Source organism: Carcharodon carcharias, chromosome 18 (genome assembly GCF_017639515.1).
Source record: "Carcharodon carcharias isolate sCarCar2 chromosome 18, sCarCar2.pri, whole genome shotgun sequence".
Lineage (NCBI taxonomy): Eukaryota > Metazoa > Chordata > Chondrichthyes > Lamniformes > Lamnidae > Carcharodon > Carcharodon carcharias.
Genome location: NC_054484.1, coordinates 34,943,321 through 34,966,796, shown reverse-complemented (window position 1 = coordinate 34,966,796; position 23,476 = coordinate 34,943,321). Strand labels below are relative to the sequence as shown.

General features: G+C 42.7%; 1 protein-coding gene across 1 annotated transcript in view; it reads left to right on the top strand.

The window, feature by feature from the left end:
* Positions 1–20,427, top strand: part of dcbld2 (discoidin, CUB and LCCL domain containing 2) — a 120,682-nt gene extending 100,255 nt beyond the window's left edge. Inside the window, exons 11-15 of the mRNA XM_041211757.1 lie at positions 277–396; positions 2,411–2,504; positions 2,899–2,948; positions 11,195–11,332; positions 13,634–20,427. Coding sequence (XP_041067691.1) covers positions 277–396; positions 2,411–2,504; positions 2,899–2,948; positions 11,195–11,332; positions 13,634–14,082 — 851 coding nt within the window. The 3' untranslated portion in view covers positions 14,083–20,427. The remainder of the gene's footprint in view (positions 1–276; positions 397–2,410; positions 2,505–2,898; positions 2,949–11,194; positions 11,333–13,633) is intronic.
* The last annotated feature ends 3,049 nt before the right edge of the window (positions 20,428–23,476 follow it).

The following is a 23,476-nucleotide window of genomic DNA, read 5'->3' as shown; positions in this document are numbered from 1 at the left end:
TTTCCAGACAACTGATGCACACAGACATTTGTAAGCAGCAGTGCAGGAAGCATTCTCATAGTTGCATGTATGGTTGAGTCTAGGAATATGCATATTGTTTCCAATCTTAAGGAATTAGCCCTGAGGTTAATTATTTCTCTAGTGGAGAAGGTACAAAACTATAGCCTTAGGACTGATTCCAATTTACAGATCGTTTAAAGAGAGCTATCACAACACTTAAAATGTTTTCCTGGCTAAGTCTCATATTACATCATATTTCTGTTATTTGTTTTGTAGCTCGGACTCCATCTCAGTCTCTGCCTCCTCTGCTAAGCACAGAAATCCCTCCAAAGTTTGATGAAATTACATTTACGCCAGAAATCAAGAACAATTCAGTGACTCCTAAGGTGACCAAAGGTATGCCAAACCACCACCTGTGAGGTCCTTTACTAATTGAAACATTGGTGGCTATTCAGTTACTGATATTAGTCAATCATGTTACAGGATGGGGTCACCTTGCAACCAGCTGGAAACATTAATAGAAAAGAAAGTTCTTTTTTTAAATGGAAACCAGTTTAGCTTGTTAAGTGAGATAACTGCAATAATTGCATTATTGGACCTGCAATTTAAAAAGTCATGTCCGTAACTGTTATGACTCCTTGAATTCCCCTGACTGAATGGTGTGTGAATCACTAATATATAAGGTGAGGTGCAAAACTTATTCTTAATTAAGTCAGATGATAGAATTAGGGAAAGGGGCTTTGTTAACTATAGCCAGACAGTGCACGGTGGAGCAATGCAATCCAATACAATTAGAGCAAGACCACTGGTTTTTCCATTTTCACAGATAAATGGGTGAAATTGTGGAATGGTATCTCCAAACACTGGTAAAAATCCAGAAATCTCACTCAATTAAAATCAGCATTTGACATATTTAATCAAATCAAGATGCTGATTACAGGATATATCAGCCCCTTTGCATATGATAAATAAAGCTCCAGGTTTTCTGATTTGTTGGAACAGAACAGAATTACAAAATTCTTGCCCCGAAAACCAGTGAAAATCCTGGAAGTATATGCGACATTTAACTTATTCGGTCATCATAATACATTGAGCCTGAACACACTTTCTCTAATTTTTCTTTTCATCCTTTAAGCTTCCTCTCCTGAAGATGGCAGTCCGTAGCTGGGTGTGATTCCACATGAAATAGTGCTACAGACTGTCCCAGGTAGTAGGTCTTACATATGAGCACTAACAGTGACCGTCGGTGTGCTATTCTTGCCATGAAGGCCATCACAGATGTTGGACCCCTGACCATTTCTAGTCTATTTGTGTCAACTGAGATCAGTTTACTCAATACCATACAAGGATTGAATTTAAGTCCTTCCTTGTCTCAATTAAGTTCCGTGTTAGCTAAGGACCTTTATGGTGAATAACACTTGAACTACCAGGGGGATTTAATTCACAAATACCTCCATGTAGCATTATTAATCCTTCTGACCTGATTGCCAGGCAATCCTGATTGGAATTCAGTTAGTTACTATTAACCCACTGCTTTGACGTGTTAAGTGTTTAAATCCCTTTTAGTACAAAGGTCAACTGTGATATAGCAGAATGGTAACCAAGCGAATTCAATCAGTTATTTAAAAAAATACTTGTTTTCTTATAGATCTGAGTTGGTAATACAATTACCAAGTTCAGATGTAGAGTTAGCAGCCATTGCTTGTTGATAGCATTGGCTGCAGTTTGCTTCAGCCTATGTTTTGCCCAATGGTACAATAGGCCAAAACTTTCCAAAGCATTCTTTGCCCCTTGTTATCCACCAGGATAAAGTTTGGGAGACTTAAATTCTCTTTACAGTTTCTCCCAGTTGCATTCTGTCACTATGCCATATAGTCTAATATATTCTTAAAAAAAAAATTTACACATGCACCCAACTCATTTGGAATGAATAGTTCACTATCATTTTGAGGGAGAAGTTCAAGATGCTTGAGGTAAACAGGAAGAATTTCCTGGAAGACTTGCACATGTGGAATTAGTGTTACTGGTCATGTTTATAAAAAATGTTCAAAGACCTATTGCCCTATGCTTCAGTGCTCAAGATTACAGGTCTATCCAGACCAAGAGTATAGATTTGTACAAAGCTATAGAATATCATCAAGTGCCTCTTTGAGTCTGTGTATAATAATATTATTGGTACAAATACAACATATTATTGAAGGTTCTACTGTAAGTGCATTGTGAAAGTTTGCAACTGTAAATGTTATTGTTCACCAGAGGCTTTAGAAGTGTTTGCAAATACAAACTGTTCAGTTTCGCATTTCAGATTTACACATAGAAGTATGAGATCACTGGCCTTATGGATCCTTTTTTTCAAAGCTAGTCTGTACTTGGCTTTAGCTGAACTGCAGCTGTTTTCAATGGGTTTCAGATGTGGCGTTGGCGGCCGTCCTGGTGCCTGTGTTAGTCATGGTGCTTACTACCCTTATACTGGTCCTTGTATGCGGCTGGCATTGGAGAAACAGGTGAGCAAATGGTCAGCCAAGGAGCAGGGATTGCATAAATAATAAATATTCTTTTGAAAAAATAATGAACAGCTTTGTCTAAACTTTTGACTAGTAAGCCAAGGCTTTTGTTCGGTAAGCTGACTTACTGAACTTGAGAAATGCAAAAAGCAAAATTCTAGATAATGTTTTTCATTCATTATCATTTATTAACTTTTGAGTTATGCTGGAGGGTTTGGCGATTATAATTCTTTCTGGATATAGACCCTTGTTACTAAAAGCCTTTATTCTAGTTAACACAGATTGTTTACTGGGGATAATGTGCATGCATTTTCCTCTTTGGTGCAGTGAGTGCATTGTCTGAAGTATTATGTCCCATCCATTCAACTGATAACTGAAAGTATTTCCATTGCAGAAAGAAGCCTGTAGCAGGGCCTTACAACTTGCCCTACTGGGATCGAGCAGGTGAGTGATGCTTATGACCCCTTAGATCTGAAGCTTCCATCTAAGTAGGCAGATAGGAAGTGTGGTTCAGCATCCCATCCAAAAGACTGATAACACTGTACTAATTTAAGGTAGCTGTTCAAGTCAGCAATGAGGCTTGAATCTACATTTGTCTGATTGGCAGTGCACAAACTGAGTCAAGTTGACATGGTTACAAAACGATTACATTCCTGTGATTGATTGCAACATTTTCAAAAGCAAAATACTGCAGCTGCTGGAAATCTGAAATAAAAACAGAAAATGCTGGAAACACTCACCAGATCTGGCAGCCTTTGTGGAGTGGAATGTTTCAGGACGTTTATCTTTCATCAAAACTGGAAATGGTTATGGATGTATCCGGTTGTAAGCAAGTACAGCAGCAGGAAAGGGGAAGGGTGCAAAGAACAAGAGGGAAGTTTTGTGTTGGGTGGAAGGCAAACTCTTCAAACTATTCCAGAAACTTTGAAGGAAAATCTCACATCTATAGTTTATTCACATGATTTCCAGCACCACTGTTTTATTAAGATACGAGACAAAGGTGCAGGGACAAGTGCCACAATGCAGTCATCAAACGAATGTGGTATATCAGGAACTAGATGGCACCAAGCTTCGGTTTTTAAACTATCTGTAAGAGGAGGGAAAGAGTGAGGGATGCACATAATAAAGCTTTTTGTTTTTCGTTTCTTGTAATAATTTCATTTATTATTTTTTGAGTAAGAAGAAGGATTTAGCAGTCGCAATTCTTTCTGGTAGCCAACACCTTCATTGTACATATACAAACCTGCTTACCAGGAGTAAAGTGCTTGCATTTTCCTCTCTGCTGTAGATTTCCATGGGCAGAACTTTTCGCTGAACGGGCGACTGTGTGCCTGACCCGCTCGAGCATAAAATAACACATGAGGGCGCTAGGCGAGCAACCTGACATCACCGCACACTCGCGCGATATTTCCGTTAGCGGGTATGTGCATGAGTCAGAGCCGTGCCCGCCATCAATTATGAGGCCAGTTAAGGCCATTAAAATGGCAATTAAGCTAGATTTTACGTTGCCCGTGTGATTTCGTGCTCGTCGCACAGGCAGGCGAACAGCCAACAATTTGCTAAACCACAGCCAAAGACGGGATGAAAAGGGTCTGCAGCATTGCCAGTGTGAGTAGCAAGGAGTTTTGGAGATAGTTTGCTGCTGGTTGCTTATTGGTATGAGGCAGCTCCATTTCTGTTTGGGGTTTCATTGTTAACGTTTCCAGGCTTCGTTTCAGGTCTTATCGGTGCCTACAAGGCCCCCGGTGGATTCAGACCGTGTGGACCATTCCAGGTATCAGACAGCCTTCTGTTACCCTGGTAATGGGGATTCTGGCCCCACTGGTGGCAACTCCTCTGAGGAGGAAGAGAGGGGCAGAAGGGAGAGGAGGCCGGGTGTTCCAATGCAGCTTTCAGGGGAGGGACCTCTGGGAGGAGAGGCGTGGGCACAAGAGGTGCAGTGCTAGTGGAAGGGGCCACAGTAGATGCCACTATCCTGCTGACAGGGTTTATAGGCAGCGATGTATCTACCTCAATATGTTTGAGGTGCAATGCCAAAGAAGGCTGCACCTCTCAAGAGTGATAGTGATTTCCATTTGTCAGATGATTGGGCCTGAGATCAGCTCCGACTGTGTGGGTGGACACCCTATGCCAGTGGCTCTGAAGGTCACAGCAGTGCTCAACTTCAATGCCTCCAGTCCTTTCCAGGGTTCAGTGGGGGATCTGTGTGGAGTGCCCCAATCAGCTGTCCACACTGGCGTCAAGCTGGTGACAGAAGCTCTGCTCAGGTGGCTACTGACCTTTATTCTTTACCATATGGATGAAGCCAGCCAAGCTGAGTGAGCCAGAGGCTTTGTATTGATTGCTGGGATCCCCCGCGTCCAGGGTGCAATCGACTGCACACATGTGGCCATCAAGGCACCAGTGGGTGAGCCGGGTGCCTTTGTCAGCACGAAGGGATTCCACTCATGAACATACAGATAGTGTGTGACCACAGGATGCAGATTCTGCAAGTCTGTACAAGGTACCCTGGTGGTTCCCATGACGCTTATATCCTGAGACGCTCCCAGATGCAAAGGCTCTTGAGTGCTCCAGCCTGACTGGATGGATGGCTGCTGGCTGATGAGGGCTATCCATTGAAAAGATGGCTTACGATGCCAAGAAAAGAGACAGAGCAGTGTTACAGTAGGAGTCATGCCTCCACAAGGGCAGTGGTAGAGAGGACCATGGGCCTTCTGAAGATGCGTTTCCGATACCTGGACTGTTCAGGGGGTGCACTACAAACCCCTCAGAGCGGGTATCACTGATAGTGGTTGCATGCTGCGCTCTCCACAGGCTGGCACTGGTAACTTGCAAGGGGGATCCATTGGAGGAAGAGGATCTTGATGCAGCTTCACAGCCCACAGATGATGAATCCAGTAGTAAGACAGGAGAGTAACACTGTGAGGAGAATGCTGAGGGCATAGAGGCAGACCTTGGTAATCTCCAGGGAGGCAGGAACGCCAGCACTTGATCCAGCACTTCAGCTAGGCTGCCAAAGATCTGCTTCCACCTCATGCCAGGGCTGTCGCCTCCATCCTGGGTGTCTGAAATGACCCTTTCATTTGCACGCAAAGTCCACTCAATGCCTGTGAGATTAAAGTATCAAGTCACTCACGTCCAGCATTACATACTGGCATACCCTAGAGCAGAAAAATAAAGGTGAAGCCATACTCAGACCTTCTGAACTAAAGCTAATTTAATGTTATTGTCACATTGAATGCATAATGACATTACCATTTCTGGTGTTGATGTCTAGACCAGCAGACATCTAAACCAAACATAAATTAGCTGAAAATCATCCGTGAACTGTTCCTCTTGTGTTCATGGTACCTTTAACTTACCTTTTGGAGTGCTATGTCTTGCCACCGCCCCCCCCCCCCCCCCCCCCCCCCCCCCCCCCCCCACCCTCTCTCTCCCTCGCTGGCACCAGCATTGGAGGCAGCCTGTTTACTCTGGTGTCTTGTTGGCCTTGATAACCTTGGCGGTCATCTTCTGGCCGGTGGAGCCTGTACTTGCCCCACCTGGGAGGGAATGGAACACCCCACTCATTGCAGCCTCATGGTCACTGGTGGAGAGGCGGAAGATCTGCTGCTGGCCTCCGGAGCACCGTCAAAGGAGCCCATAGAGACGACTGACAGCTTATGTGTCAACATGGGGCCGCTCTGGACCTCCCTGCTCACCATTGATGGACAGGCACCTAGCTGGGGCACTGGGTGCCTCATCCATCTTCTATACTGGCACTGACCACCTGAGGTCATTGCCTGTGTGAGGGCTTGCAGGTTCAAGCGCCACCCCAGGAACCCCTGATTCTATTCCTGGAACTGCCTCTCCATGAGAGTCACCACTCTCTCAATGGAGGAAGCATTGCACTCAGCCATGAGGGTCAATGCAGTGCTCATGCTCTGCATAGACTCCTCTGCAACAGAGACCATGGCATGCAGACCCTCATGGATCTCCGCCAGATCTACTCACACATCCCACTGGACATCCAGCATCTGCCGCCTAATGGATGACTCCAGAAGCTCATCATCTGCCTTGGACTCACCATTGTCCTGGTCCCCAGCAGTCCTCCGACTGCCGGCGCCCTTGGCACTCGTAAGAAATATGAACAGGAGTAGACCATTCAGCCCTTTAAGCCTGCTCTGCCATTCAATAGGTTCATGGCTGATCCCCTTGTGTTTCAATTTCCACATTCCCATCTACCCCCAATAACCTTAGATTCCCTTGCCTAACAAGAATCTATCTACCCCCACCTTAAAAATATTCAGTGATCCCGCTTTCACCACCTTCTGAGGCAGAGAGATCCAAAGTCGCACAACCATCTGAGAGAAAAAATCTCTCCTCTGTCCTAAAAGGCTGACCCCTAATTTTAAAACAGTGACCCCTAGTTCTGGACTCCCCCACAAGAGGAAACTTCCTTTCAACTTCCACCTTGTCAAGGCCATCTTCTAAACTCCAGTGGAAACAAGCCCAGTCTGTCCAATCTTTTCTCATAAGACAACCCATTCATTCCAGGTATCAATCTAGTAAACCTCCTCTGAACCGCCTTCAATGCATTTACATCCTCCCTTAAATAAGGAGACCAAAACTGCACATAGCATTCGAGCTGCAGTCTCATCAATGTCCCCCTCGTAATAACGGATAGCATTCCATTAGTCTTCTTAAATTACTTGCTGTACCTGCATACTAACTTTTTGTGACTCATGTACTAGAACACCTAGATCCCTCTGCATCTCAGAATTATGCGGCCGTTCTCCATTTAAGTAATACTCTTTTTTTGTTCTTCCTGCCAAAGAGAACAACTTTACATTGTCCCATCTTAAACTCCCCTTTGCCAGATATTTGCCCACTCACTCAACCTATTTATATCCATCTGTAACCTCCTCATGTCCTCTTCACAATATACTTTCCTACCTTATCTTTGTGTCATCTGCAAATTTAGCTACCATGTTTTTGCTCCCCTCATCTACGTCATTGATGTAAATCATAAAAAGTTGAGGGCCCAGCACACATCCCTGTGGGACTCTACTCGTCACATCCTGCCAATCCGAAAAAGACTCATATAAGCATGCTCTTGACATTCTGCCAGCCAGCCAATTTTGTATCCATGCTAATATGTTACCCCTACACCGTGCACTTTTATATTCCGTAATAATCTTTGATGTGGCACCTTATCAAGTGCCTCTGGAAATCCAGGTACAGTATGTCTACAGGCTCCCTTTTATCCACTGCACATGTTACTCCTTCAAAGAGCTCCAATAAATTGGTTGAACATGATTTTCCTTTCACAAAACCAGGCTGACTCTTCCCCATTGCCTTGAGCTTTTCTAAGTGCCCAACTATAACCTTAATGATCGATTCTATCAACTTCCCCACGACAGATGTCAAGCTAACTGACATAGTTTCCTGTTTTCTGCCTCCCTTCCTTCTTGAATATATTTGCTATTTTCTATGTTATTGCTATTTGCTATGTTATATTTGCTATTTTACGATCTGATGGAACCTTTCCAGAATCTAGGGAATTTTGGAAAATTGCCACCAGCACATCGACTACCTCATTAGCCACCTCTTTTAAGACCTTAGGATGTAGTCCATTGGAACCCAGAGATTTGTCGGCCTGCAGCTCCATCAATTTACTTAGTACCGTTTCCCTAATGATTTCAATTTCACCAAGTTCCTTTCTCCCTTTCACCTCCTAATTTACAACTATTACTGGAATGTTTTTTGCATCCTCTATAGTGAACACAGAAGCAAAATATTTGTTCATTTCTTCCACCATTTCCCTATTATCTGCAATTAACTCCCCACTGTCACTCTCTAGAGGACCAACACTCACTTTACTTACTCTTTTCCTTTTTAAATACAAGTAGAAACTCTTGCTATCTGCTTTTACATTTCTAGCTATATTCCTCTCATACTCTAATTTCTGCCTCCACCTGCACCTCAGGCAAGTACAAAGTGCCCTCACCAATGTGCATCAACATTTTAGCCACCAATCTAATACCCATCGAGGTGCTGATATCTGCATTGATCCCTGGTTCAAAGAGCGGGTGTGACATAGGTGCAGATGAAGCCCAGTGGTCCTTTGGCATCAGGGGTCCTCTGGCATCAGGGATCCAGAGACCGAGTGCGTGCTGGTGGATCTAAGGGAGTACAAGGACATGTCATTAGTTAAAGTCATCACACTGTCACTGTGCATGCCAGGCACCCTGGTGAGATAATGGAGATCTGCATCATGGTGCCATCATCTTCCAATAATCAATGGGAATTCCAGGTTTGAGGCTCCCATCAATGAAGAGACTACACTAGAATAGTTGCACAATCCAAAACTCTCACCTCTGTGCACTGCGTTCATTCCTTCGTCTGGCACCCCCGCCTCTCCACACCCTTTTGCACGTGGAGCATGCCGGGCCTCTGCCTTCATGTGACCTCTCTGATTAGTTATGGCTCCTCTTCTTCTGAAAGGACAGAGGACCATTGATTAGTTCATTCTCTGCCTGCAGTGCCATTGCAGCCTGGCCAACCTCAGCTGAGGAACCTAGCAGGGCACAGCTGAGTCATGGCCCTCAAGCCGCAAGGCACACAATCCAAGCAGCTAGGGCTCACCCCCTTGGTCAGGTCCAACATCGTTGACAGTTGGCACTCAGAATCTAGCACCACAGGGGGCAGGCCACACCTTAATACTCCTGCCCACTGACCCATGCCAACATGGTACTCACCCTTCCTGAGCGCAGCAGGACATTGAACCTCTTCTGGCATTGCACCCATGTGCGCCACACCATGGCATGGCTGCTAACCAGTGCTGCAACCTCCTCCCATGCCCTCTTTGTGAGGTGGCCTCCTCCTCCCATTTCTGGGGGCAAGGGTGTCCCTCCTGGCAACCACCTACTCCAGGAGGACCGTGAAAAACAGGAGGGGCTGAGTGCCCACCTGACCTGCCCTCCTGCGTGGTGTCTCCAGCCGCACTCAACTCCATCACGTTAGGTGATGAGAGACAGAAGAGATGTTCTTCCATGGCAGCCTCCAAGGGACTGCCTGTGCCATTCTTAAACTGGCCGCTGGGTCGCCATTGGACCTGGCAGCCGACAGGCCCCTGCCTCCACCAGCCCTTCCCAACTAATGAGGGGTCACGTTTCACACTGGACAGGCTGTAATTTGTCTACCAGCGTGAAGTCGCAGGCAGCAGCTCGTTTCCTGGGCCTGTCGACTGCCCCACCCGCCGAACTTAAAACTCTGCAACATAGCTTTAAGGTCAAAGGAAACAATGAACTAGAGTTAAAGGCAGTGCAATAAATGTTGATTTCAACAGTCACATGTGAGTGCAGACTTGATGGGCCGAAGGGCCTCTTCTGCACTCTGTGATTGTGATTCTGAGAGTATATAGAGAACGGGTAAGGCGTTTAGGATGGCCGTAGTGAGCAATTTTTCAAAAAGAAGAAAAAGTCCCATGGGAACTACAGGTGAGGGAGATTACCAATCAGTTTAAAGTTTGGGTGTATAACAAAACTTTAATGTCCAAGCAAGTGTCAAACTAATGCAATACATTTTATAACTTTATGAAGTCAGAAAATTTGAACTTGCCTAACAAAATTGGCTTTGTGTAATTAATGTTTCGAGGTGGCCATGATTTTGTTGTTTAGTGAGAGGATATAGGATTAGGTGATTATTGCACAGACCCATGTTGACGATCCTTCACACACAAATGCAGGGCCATACGGGAGCACGTTCGCTGTCAGCAAATGAATCACAAATGGAAAGTCCTGAGTGATCCAGACCCTTTTACGGTTTCAAATGAAAGATGAGCTTTTGTTGGCACTTTTTATTTCGATTTTTAGGACATTCCTGAAATCTGATTGGACAAATGTGTACCATGACACTTGAAACAGTGGTGCAAGCAGATTCAGTAGTAGCTTCCAAAAGGGAAGCGGGATAAATACTTGAAGGGAAATACTTGTACAATGCTATGAGGATAAAGCAAGGGAGGGAGACCAATTGGATATGTCTTTCAAAAAGCCTGCCCAAGCGCAATGAGCCAAATGGCCTCCTTGTATTCTTTTTCATCCTATGGCTGGGATTTTCCAGCCCCGTCATGGCGGGACATGCCGTGGGAGATTCGGCGGCCCAGCCAAAAGCCCATTGACTTTTGGTGGGACTGGAAAATCCCGCCCTATGATTCCAATTGGCAGCTCTGAAAGAGTAATTTAAATAAATGATCAATGCATACAAGAGATGCTGAGAGAAAAGTGTGAAGTATCTCTAAGCCAGGATTTCCACATTCACTACAAAAACAGAAAATGCTGGAAAAACTCAGCAGGCCTAACAGCATCTGTGGAGAGAGAAACAGAGTTAACGTTTCGAGTCTGTACTTCTCTCCTGCTTCTGTCTCCACCGATGCTGTTAGACCTACTGAGTCTTTCCAGCATTTTCTGTTTTTGTTTCAGATTTCCAGCATCTGCAGTGTTTTGCTTTTTTCCACATTCACTGGTTTGGAGAAGGAAATTATCATGTAATTCGGTGCGTTTGACTCAGAGCTGATTCATCTACACCAATATTTCTGCTTTATACTAAGTGGCAGTGCTGCTACTTCAAAGAATATAGATAGCCTGTTTAAATCTTCTGCCCAGCAGTACTATATGTGACTATTTAACTAACTGGGAATTATGGTGCAGGCTGGTGGAAGGGAATGAAGCAGTTTCTGCCTGCGAAAAACACTGAGCCCGATGACACTTCTGTGCGCTACAGCAGCAGTGAGATGAGCCGCCTGAGAGCCCGAAATGCAAGCACAGTGATCCAGACAGAACCTTCAGGTATTCAAGAATAATCAATGTAGAGACTGAACAATCGGTAACAAGGCAATGCCATGAAACCACTCGCTATAAAACAGGATCATGAATGTCTTGTTGTGGCCACAGCTGCAGAATGAATTGTTACCTAGACAAATGGCTGCAAAGTTTCAAACTCCTTTACTTTTCCACAAGAAACGCTATTGCTGGAGTATCTGGAAAATATAAACTCTTTCTGAGGATGTGCTGGCCCATTAGGTTGATATTCTAGTTATTGGAAATGTTACCTTTTACCTGTTCTAATTATTGATTATGTTTTTACATGTGTTTTCTTTTGCTTAAGCTATTCCCTTCGATATTACTCTCTTCCCTGGGAGGTGCTGCCTCAAGGTCCACAAAAACCTACAAAAAGGGGAGGCAGTAGCATAGTGGTATTGTCACTGGACTGGTATTCCAGAGATCCAGGGTAATGCTCTGGGGACCCGGGTTTGAATCCCATCATGGCAGATGGTGAATCAAAAGTCTGATGATGACCACAAAACCATTGGTGACTGGTGTAAAAAAAACCATCTGGTTCACTAAGGAAATCTGCTGTCCTTACCTGGTCTGGTCGACATGTGACTCCAGACCCACAGCAATGCAGTTGACTCTTAAATGCCCTTTGAACAAGGGCAATTGGGGATGGGCAATAAATGCTGGCCTAGCCAGCGATGCCTGCATCCCAGGAACGAGTTTAAAAAAAGTAGATATGCCTATTAAACAACAGTCCATTAATTTGTGGCGTAGTCTAATAGCAAAGCTGACCCATCTTCATCTGACACTTGCATTCTACAATCATGGGTCACTGAATGGTGATAAGAGTCTGGAATGCCGGCTGAATTTTCTACCTGTCTAAAAGCCTCATTAACCTCATTCTGTGCAGAGCAGCATGTTTCATTTTGCTGATCACTCATTCAGATGCTTCCATTTCAATAAAAAAAATGACTGCTTGAGCTATTTTATTGTTTAAACAAGATTGAAGTTCAAATAAATATGTATTAAATATTGATGACAGAGCTTGTTCAAGTTTAAATATAGTTCGTGGTAAAAGACTCAGATTCTGCCCAAAATATTATATAACATAAACTGGAGATTGGATACTGGCAAGCGACTTATGGCATAGGGGAGAGCACAACGTCAATTCTCATTAACAGCAAGTTTACACCATAAAAGTATTTGTTTCAACTTATCCTCCTTCCAAGCCCCAGTAAGTTGACTCTGCTACAAAGTTCATGACTGCGTCCTAGAGCTTTATTCATTTTCTCCCAAAGGTAGTTACTCTTGATACGATAGCATTGATCTTATTCAAATAGTAGGAATGATCTGCCTAAGGGCAGGTCCTCTGCTGATTTGTCCACACCTTGCGGTTCTGTGCTTTCCTCTTCAGTTGCTCAAAGAAGCCTCCCATTTTCAATTTTAGCGAGCATTATGACTAGGGAGAAGAATATATGAGGTGGTTTCCTGGTGCTTTCTTCATATGTGCTTAAAGGAAACACAAGTCCTGTTCCCGAAGGATCCTCCATCTGTGAGCAGTTGTTGTCCCTCTTCCACCATCACCACTGAAAATTAGATTATTCTGCCATTGGCCATAGCTCGTAACCCTGCGCATTGCACCTTTACCTGGGGCAATTTGCAAAAGGACCGGGAAGACCACTCCCACTGAAGTCTCAAATGACCCTGCCAGCCTACTTATTCAAGTATCCTTTCTATAAGTATGAGTTCACACAGTTTAATATTTTTTGTCACCCTCTGATAATTAACTGGTTTTTGGACTACCCTTCAGGGGCTGATTACTTTGTTCCATGATTCTTTAGCTTATGCACGTTTAATAACATGATATTGCTGAGTATTTGTCCTTCAACTTGAACTTGCACATGGGTATGGAGCTACAATTGAGGTGAGGACACTGCAGGCATTGTGCCTCAGATTCAGCAGCCAAATACAGGACGCCAATGACAGAGCTGGGAGGCGTGCTCCTCTCTTGCTCTCTCAGCTTCAAAGTGAGGTAGATAACAGCAATCTGGAGAAGGATGGGGAGAAAGAAGTTTGATAACACTCCAGTTAAAACAGATTCATTTAAAAATGAACTTGATGGTTCTTTTACCCTGGACTGGTCTGTTGTCCACGTTTGCTAGTTTGGTATAGTAGTATCACAAAACATGTCATGGAGGCGATCAAGAATAATATCCACAGATCATAAAACTATTATTACTTGGACAAAAGTGCAGAAAAATAAAATAATGCTGCTCCATCATTCAGAGGAATAATGATGTGTTGTGTTTACAGAATATGCCCAGCCGCTCGTGGCAGGAGCAGCAGGGACGCTACGGCAGGGGTCCACTTTCAAACCAGAGGAAGATTCTGAAGCAGGATACAGTGACCCAGATGGAAATGCTCACTACGATGCTCCTGTGTCAGAGATTTACCATGCATATGCAGAACCTTTGCCAGTTTCAAGCCCTGAATATGCCACTCCAATCATAATGGAAATTTCCAGTCACCCAGCAGGAACCTTGGGATCTGCGGCAGCCTCCACCTTTAAATCAGCGGGGAGCACAGGGCCTTCAGTGACGGGTAATCTAAGCACATTGTTACCCAGAACTGAGGGTACCTCTGCTGGACAGGTAGGCTACGATACACCAAAAGGAACAGCGGTCCCAATGCCTGCAGAGGAACTAGGATATCAGGTACCAATCAGTGTACCACAGATAGCAGCAACATCAGATGCTGAGTGAACTGCCAAAAGGAGACAACATACAGAGGGTATTTTGGTGGGAAGAAGAGAGAATGAGTTAAAAGAACATTGCTGCAGCGAAAGAAATGATTGTACAAAGCTAATGGGTAGGCATGTTACCATGGTGACTGCTAAGAAACTGTTGCCTGTTACCTGTAATGGATGGAATATGGAGTCTTCTTGAATGTTGCCGTTCAACTGCATGTGCCTGGATTGTAGAGGTTGATTCATACTGGTTTGGTATTCAGAATTGTCTGAAACCAAAGGGTTAGATAATGCTCCACATTAAAGATGGTAAGATTTTTGATTCTGGTCAGTCCATTCTGGTTCGGTTCAGCTCATTTTATGCTGTTAACTATCAAAACGTCATCTACTGAAATCTGAATTAAGGAAACAACCTCACATAGTTGTTTAAGATAGGCGGATGTTAATTTGAGAGGCAGAAGCCAATACTTACTGTCAGTCTGAGCTTGGTTACGTGTGGGAGAGTTGTGGAAATGGCCTGGAGAGGAAATTTCTTTCCCATAATACTGCAACTTATCTTAACAGCGTTGAGAGCCAGGTTAAATAGCTTGTCATGTAGGCCCTAAAATTCTTCAGAGGTCTCCCACTGTAATTCAGAGTAACAGTGTAAACAGGTGGCAACAGCAAAATATGCTGTTTCTCCTGAGCTTTGTCTCTGTTCAAAAGAAGTTACCAGCAGAATCCTGATTTAATATGAGGGTCTTTATTTTAAAAAGGAGCGAATTAGAATCAGTCTTCATATCACACCTTTTGATGGTGTAATAATGTTCTATTTATTCTACAAGTTAGATTTTAACTTTCCACTGGAACATGATACAGCCTATTGATCATTGTTAGTTATTAGTATGTTTTCACTCTAACTACTTATTGGGACCTTGCACGATGAGTACAAACCTCTCCTCAGAGAGGTGTTCCCATCTGCGGAGGCTTTTTTCTACTGCAGGCTGAGCAGCACATCTGCCTAAACAATTTCTGATTTGTTTTCCAATCCCTCACTCTCCTAAATGAAATGGATGCCATAAGGGGGTTATTTTACTGTTGGGCTGATGGAGCTACAACTTGCGCATGTATTTTGATGCATTTTATCTACAGTTATGTTTCTGGCATTGGAAACCAGATCTTATTGCTAATTTGATTGTCACTATCGTGCCTTGAGAGAGGGGTGACACTGTCACTGAGGACAGGAAGTTCCTGTTGCAAGTTTTTGCTGTGATAAATGGAAACCCTTGTCCAAGTGACCCGGCTTACATAATTAATAGGCTTTATATAAGACAAAAAAGTAAAGGTTGCAGCATGATGGTTTGGGGTGACTTCTCCTTACACAACAGATGCAAAATACATTTACTGTTACAGGGACTCCCCCAATCCACACTACTCCTTCACACATTGCTAAGAGTCTAGTGTATCCAGGGCTGAATGCCAAGTACTGACCAGAATTATTCATGATCTTTAAGCTGAAAAAAGTTAGGTGAGCTGTCAAGAGATTCAGCTCCTGGCACAGAGTTTTGCTGAACAGAAGCACAGATCAGAGGTCAGCATGCCCAATTTTCCCAGTTGTACTCCCGCCAAGTCAGACTCCATCTCAAAAGCAGAGTTGCTTTTAAAAAGAGATCTTCTGTTTTCCTTTGAAGCATTTTATTTATCTTTTTCTCTCCATCTCGGCCCCCTTCCTCTCTCCCTTCCCCATTGCTCCTATTGACAAGTGTCCTTTATAATGACAGTAAATGGTCATTTGAACATTAGATTTATCAGTTTCTGATAGAAATTAGAACTAACGAGAAACACAGTCAGATCCAAAAAGACACTGAGCTGACCTGTATATTTTATTCATATTGAATTTGATATAAAATGTTTGCCTAAGCACAGTGGGAAAGAAACCTGAAAAAACAAGTTTATTTTGCACTCCTGCCATTTGCAATTTCCATTTTGTTAGAAAAATGAATGTAAGAAATTTCCATTTAGTATTTCTGTCCCTTTGTTCTTCTTTGAGCAAAGCACTCTTGTGTCAGATTGCACCATAAATAATGGATGTTTATTCCAGCCCAGAATGGCATTTATCATTAAAACCCCTGGTATGAGTCATTCTCTACAAGAATGTACTTTTTTGTTGCCTTACCTCGGCATGTACTGTAGTCCGTTATTGTTTGTATATTTTGGTAGAATTTAGAATGTATGCATAGAATGGAAGAGATTTTTTTTTGATGATCTGTTGACATATGATTGAAATATTTGTACATAGAATACCAGGTGAAAGTAACTGGTTGGCAGAAAATTAATGGAACCCTCAAGCCTCAGTGGTGTTGTTTACCTGGTTGAATCCAAACTTGTTCTCATCTCACTCTGGTTCTAACAGCTCAAAATGGTCAATTCGTTCCCCGCTGCTAAACTGGTGTTAAAATTTGTTGGTTGCACGTTTCATGGCATTAAGTGTTTAGGCCATTTATTTTAAAATGGAAATCAAGGATCATTTTGAATGTTCTTAATATCTGAATTTCATTGAAATTTGATCTTTTTAAGATTTCATCAAATTTTATTAATGCTCACAATACATAGTTGTTACCTGTGAGATAAGATAGGTTATAAATATTGAAGCTCATGCCAACCTGACAAGTACAGTAACTCCAGTTCCGATGAAAGGCCATTGACCTGACATATTAGCTCTGCTTCTCACTCCACAGAAACTGCCTGACCAGCTGAATATTTCTAGCATTTTTCATTTTTATACCACTAAATCCAAAATTGATACTAGGAAAATTCAGGAGATAGTTACTTGCCATCAGAGAGGTGCAGTGTTTGCTCCTTATTCATTTTATCCTAAGCTTATCCTCATGTGGCTATGGATGAGTTTGAAGGTTATTCTGAGTCCCATGTAACCAAAATGTGACACATTTCCTCAGGCCTCAGGTTGCTGAAGGTGTTTTTTGACCCAAAATAGTGTCTCATCATTTCCTGATGAATAGGAAGTTCCACTCTGAACAATTATTTTACTTTCTTTAATTGACATTTTTTGCGGTTGATCTTGAAAAAGATTGTAGCTTCATGTCAAGATTAAATTTTTTTTTGTTGCTGATTGATGTTTAGGTAGTTCACCCTGTGGTAGCTAGAATGTGAGAATCATATTTGAAAAAGGTAAGCTAAAGACATCATATTAAGCTTCTGAAATGGCACCCATCATTTCTTACACCACTAGTTCTATCGACAAAATAAGGATAAACTCGTCATATAGGTTCATACTGTGTGTGTTGAGGCACTAAATGAGCAATTTAGCATACTAAATTGAAATTTTACAAGTCAGAAAAATGAAAGCAAATATATAAGTAACAGATTTCCATTATTTTCCACAAAGTTAATTGGATTGAGAGGGCCACATTAGTTCTATTGCATTGGTAATGCAAGGATGAAATGTAGCCTGCAGGTGGTGCTGTTAAGACTCCTGGCTGAATTCACCACAATGCTCCATTATATGCCTTAAAAATCTCCCAACAATAGTTATGGTTAAAAATCACTGGTTAGGACCTCAACTACAATATTGTGCCCAATTCTGGGGCCACATTTTTACCAAATTGGTGCCAGGCATATAGGGAATTCAGTTATGTGGAGGAAAGGTGGTTAAGGGGAATTTTAATAAGTTCAAAATTGAGGGGTTTTGAGAAGATACATAGGGAAAAACTGTTAACCACTAGCAGACACAGATTCGACAAAAATATTCCAGGGGGAGAAGTTTTTTTTTACTCAGCAATTTGTTATGACATGGAGCACATTGCCTGAAAGAGGGGTGAAAGCAGTTTTAATAGTAACTTTCAAAGGGAATTGGATATGTACTTGAAAAGGAAATATTTGTAGGACTGTGGGAAAAGAGTGGGAATAATTTATGGTTATTTGAGAGAGCTGGCACAGACAGAATGGGCCAAATGGAGTCCTTCTGTGTTATATTATTCTATGTCTGCTTAGGTTTTCCTAGCCTTGTATGAGTCATTTGGGGTCTAGAATGCTGGAAATGAATGATAAAGTTATAACTTTATGCCCATCAAAAGAAATATTTTCCAGCTATCCTGTGGCTATTCAATGTCAAACCCAATATATGATTCCAAAGTTTCCAGCATGCCCTTGCAAGTAAACATGTCTTTAATATTGATGCTGTACTCACTCAACAAATGCACTAGCATCTCCATATTTGCTATATATTTGCCTTAATCTAACTTGATGAATGTAACGTTTAGACCAACCTTGGGGGTGGTGATCAACAACTAGAGCAGGTTACCAAGAATAATAGTTGAAGATAGGACATTGGACTGAATCAGTAACATCCAGACACGATAATGGATTAGTTTGATATCGTGTGATGTGATGATATATCATGAAACAATGTCAAATGGGGTGAATGTCCTTTTTAACTTAAGTCTCTCATGTCAAATTAAGGAGATGAAGTGGAGTAACCAGGAAGTGGATCTAAGTTAAAAGATGTGATTCCCTTCTCTGACCCTTCATTTTAGCCACATTCACACATTAAAGATCAACTCCTCTGGCTTTAATTTTCATTCTCCCTGCAGCTTGTAACCTTTGTGCATACAGGCTCTACAGTGCCACCAGCTGGATCAGGATGTTTTGCAACATTCATTAACTGAGATTTGAAGAATATATGCCATAAAAATTCAAAATTAGCATAAGATACAATATTGAAAAAGAAAATCTGGTTTAAAGTGAGGATTGTTGAAGTGGCCCTGAGTTTGGAGTTGATGGTGTTGTAAATTCACAATCAGATGGGGTTGGGATCATGGCTTCAATTCAGAAGTTTCTTTGATAATGATGAATATGTCTTGAGGCCTTTATCACCTTGATAATGCATCCGCACTAAGGCTTAGAAGTAAATGGGGAAATGGAATTTCCTTTAAAACGTGTCCAGTTTACATGTTTTAAATTCCCAGACATCCCACTCAGGGGTAAAAGAAACAGATTGTCCAATCCAAAACCACGTGTGGCAACCATAATTGAGATAGCTGTTTGATCTGGTCTGGTCTCGCCTTAAACAGTCCATTCACGCACAGAGGACTAGTTTGGAAACAATGTGAAAAGCAGCAAGTCTGAAAGAAAACTGGTGGCTCACAGCTTGCTGGATAAATTCACCCAATGGGACTGAGGGTATAGTAAAGAAGAATTATATGCGTGCAGCCTATGTTTGTTACAAGGTACGTATTCCTGAAAAATCTGAGTTCCTAAAATGTCACAGAAGGTTAGAACTACTGTTACTACAAGAGAAGTTTCTTTGCTCTACAATGTTTTATGAATCTTGCTGTAAGGAGTGATAGGTCTCTCAAAATTGATTTATTTCTGTGAAATAATAGTTTAAAATAGTATTTGCTCCACAATATTACACTGCAAAGTGCATTCTTTCATTAGCGTGATTGCCAGCACAACAAAATGTTTTATTTTTGAAAAAAAAAAGTACTTTTTGAATCTGTTCATGGGAGGAGGGGTGTTAACTAGCAGTTATTTCACAAAAATAACTTCTTCCCTTCCTCTAGTTCACCCGTCATAGGATTTAATCTGCCTACAGTATTTGAAGACAACAGTGTAACTCATCCCATCTCAATATATTACTTAGAGAGTCAGTTTGCAACATGTGTTTTTTCTATCATTACCATTGTTTCAAAGCCAGCTTTATGTGTGGATTTTAGTTTAATCATTTAGAGTTGCAACAACTTAAAAAATGACCGAAGCTGAGCTTATCTTAACCTGTCAGTGTATGCCACACAAAATATGAACGAAACTGGGAGTTTAGCTCCAACACAACATAACCCTAAGCCTGTGCGTAAAAAGAGGCTCAGTGTAAGGGATCAATGGTCTTAAACCAATGATTAATACGAATGAACAAATCATGCAACTTACACATCCCATGCACAGTCACCTGTCACTCTATGTCAAGACTATTTTGCAAGATGCACCTTGAGTTATTTTTGTGATAATCACTGTGTTCATACTGAAACTGCGAAAACTGCTTTCTGATAGAAGATTGTGTGGATTTCACAGTTTCAGCCCTGTCGTCACATCAGTGTGTTTAGTAAAGACAATCTTTCTTAGTTTACTGTTACAATACAAAATTTGCATCAAGTTTTCCACATTAACTTTGTACGTGTGTCAGCAAAACTGCTTTATTTGAAATTATTGCCGACAGTTCTACACAATGTAGAAGCCACTAAGTTTGCTCATTTTTACTTGTAGTACTTTTAAAATAATTTTAGTGCGAGTACTGTACTGTCGCAGTTAAAAGAACTGTCGATTCAAGTGAAGTTCTATCTATAATAAAATAACACTGAAACAACAACTATTACTTTGTGATGATGGTCTTCATTGCTTCACACCAGTCAAATAGCAAAAGTCAAATAAAAACAAAGTGCTGGAAAAGCTCAGCAGGTCTGGCAACTTCTGTGGAGAGAGAAGTTGAGTTAATGTTTCGAGTCCAATATGACTCTTGTTCGGAACTTGATTTCTGTAGAAGAGTCATATAAGACTTGAAATGTTAACTTTGTATCTCTCTCCACAGATGCTGCCAGACTGCTGAGTTTTTCCAGCATTTAGTTTTTTTTCAGATCTCCAGCATCCACAGTATTTTGCATTTATTTTGGTTAAAAGTCAAACACCTGTTTGCCTGTTGGTCTTCAATAAGAACCCAAAAACTCTTGAGGGCTCAATTGCTGAATACATTGTGGCATATAACTGAGCCACGGAGAACAAGTAGGAGGTGAGGTCAATCCCAAGTCTGAGCTAAGTTAACTAATTTTCACGTCAACAATAGAGGTATCGCAGGTGAGCTCAGTGCCCCTGGGCGAAGGAGGAGAAAAGGGGTTTAGGGTTTCTATCTGTTCCTTTCACACCTGAAACAATGACCAGAGCAGCTGTGCTGACAGTGGATAGGCTTTTAGTTTCCAAGTCCCAGGGGGTTGTCAGGAATGTCGGGTTTTGTAAACAGTTATATTTTAAACTATTTAATTCCAAGATGGAATGGAGTTGGGGATCGGGGGGGTGGGGGTGGTCTTGTGGATAACTAATTTTAGCATTTCTATCTGGGTACAAGGTCCATGTGACTCACTTTGCCATAATTTGGATGCCTTTCTCTCTCTAACTGTACTTAGCAACCCTTTTGATTCCTGAACTACTACCCTTGATCTAATCCAATCATTTGCTTTTCTGTGCATCAAGCTGATTTTGAGCATCCTCTGCCATACTGACATTTCAAAAGCTGTTATCCTCCTTTCATCCTTTCTTCGGGGTCCAACTCTCGTGTCCCATAAGAGTGCAACGCTCCACATGTGACTGTAATTGACGTCTTTTCAGCTTCATGCTGATGCTTTTGGATTTCCAGACACTACACCTCTTGTCGTAGCTAATTTAACCTGCATTTTGTTCTTGGATGTAACTTTGCTGTTTATCATCGAGCCAAAGTACCTGAAATTGTCTACTGCCTCGGTGCTTCCAATCTTGACTTGATAGTTAATGCCCAATTAAGGGGCTTATCCCACCACCGGTGTAATGATTTACCAAGTGGTGGGAGAGCCCCACACCAAGCACCAGCTCAGCAGGTTTCCCTGTGTGGGCTGGTGGTGAGCAGTGGGTGGTCCCTTAGCTGATCTCTGGACCCACTGGAAGGCCCAATGTGCTACTCCCCCCACCCAGGGCCACACAAATCCCACCTCCGTCCACCTTTCCCCACCACCCAAACACTTAGAAAGTTTCAGTCCATCACTGAATTCCTCCTCAAACACCGAGTACAGTACTGGCAGTGGCCACGGAGGCGCTGCCAGTACTTGAGAACTTCTGGTCTCTGATTGGCCAACTGCTCTCTGAGGTGGGACATCCTGTTCCTGAGGGGCAGAAATCCCACTTCCAGCCTTTTGATGGCTGGTGTCCCCCTGGACAACTACCCCTCCGCCCCCATCCCCCAACATTTTAACCGGGGATGGGGCGGTGTGGGAACATCATCACCACTTATAACTCAGCCCATCGAGAAAAGGAGCTGCAAGTCTTCTCTCCATCCACTCCTTGTATATTAATTAATTATGGAACATTGAATAAGCACAAGAGCTTGCTCATTTTTATACAGGGATGTGGTTAGCATAGTGGTTATATCCCATTCCATCAGTGTTCAGCCTGAAGGCAGGTCCTTGGCTCATTGCCTGTTAATGCTTCATTCTGTGCTGTTTGTCTTGGCAGTTTTGTTAGTAGTGGTTTGCCATTACCTTCCACTCACAGGGACAGGTTAAGGAAGCAGGGCCTAAGTCTCCCTCAGCTGGAATGGGAATCAAACCCACACTGTTGGCATTTATCTGCGCCACAAGCTAGCAATCTAGCCAACTGAGCTAACTATTCCGATAATGGTTATATGACTGGGCTAGTAATCCAGAGGGCTGGACCAATGATCCAGAGCCATAAGTGCAAATTGCTGGCAACTGGGGAATTTTTTTTTTATTCATTTACAGGCCAGCCTTGTTTGCCCTTACCTAATTGCCCTTGAGAAGGTGGTGGTGAGCTGCCTTCTTGAACCACGACAGTCTCTGTGGTGTTGGTACATCCATAGTGCTCTTAGGGAGGGAGTTCCAGGATTTTGATCCAGCAACAGTGAAGGGATGGTGATATATTTCCAAGTTGGGATAGTGATATACTTCCAAGTCAGAATGGTGAGTGGCTTGGAGGAGAACTTCTATGTGGTGATGTTCCCGTGTACCTCCTGCCCTTGTCCTAGATGATAGTGGTCGTAAGTTTAGAAGGTACCTTGGTGAGTTTCTGCAGTGCATCTTGTAGATGGTACACACTGCTGCCACTGTTCATTGGTGGTGGAGGGAGTGAATGTGGATGTGGGGCCAATCAAGCGGCCTGCTTTGTCCTGGATGGCGTTGAGCTTCTTGAGTGTTGTGAGAGCTGCACTCATCCAGGAAAGCAGGGAGTATTCTATCACATTCCTGACTTGTGTCTTGCAGATGGTGGACAGGCTTTGGGGAGTCAGGTGAGTTACTCGCCACAGGATTGCTAGCCTCTGACCTGCTCTAGTAGCCAGTGCTTATATGGCTAGTCCAGTTCAGTTTCTGGTCAATCGTGACCCCCAAGATGTTGATACATGGGGGATTCAGTGATGGTAATGCCATTGAATGTCAAGGGGCAATGGTTAGATTCTCTCATTGGAGTTGGTCATTGCCTGGCACTTGTGTGGTGTGAATGTTACTTGCTACTTGTTAGCTAAAGCCTGGATATTGTCCAGGTCTTGCTGCATTTGGACATGGCCTGCTTCAGTATCTGAGGAGTTGCAAATGGTGCTGAACATTGTGCAATCATCAGCGAACATCCCCACTTCTGATCTTATGGAAGGAAGGTCATTGATG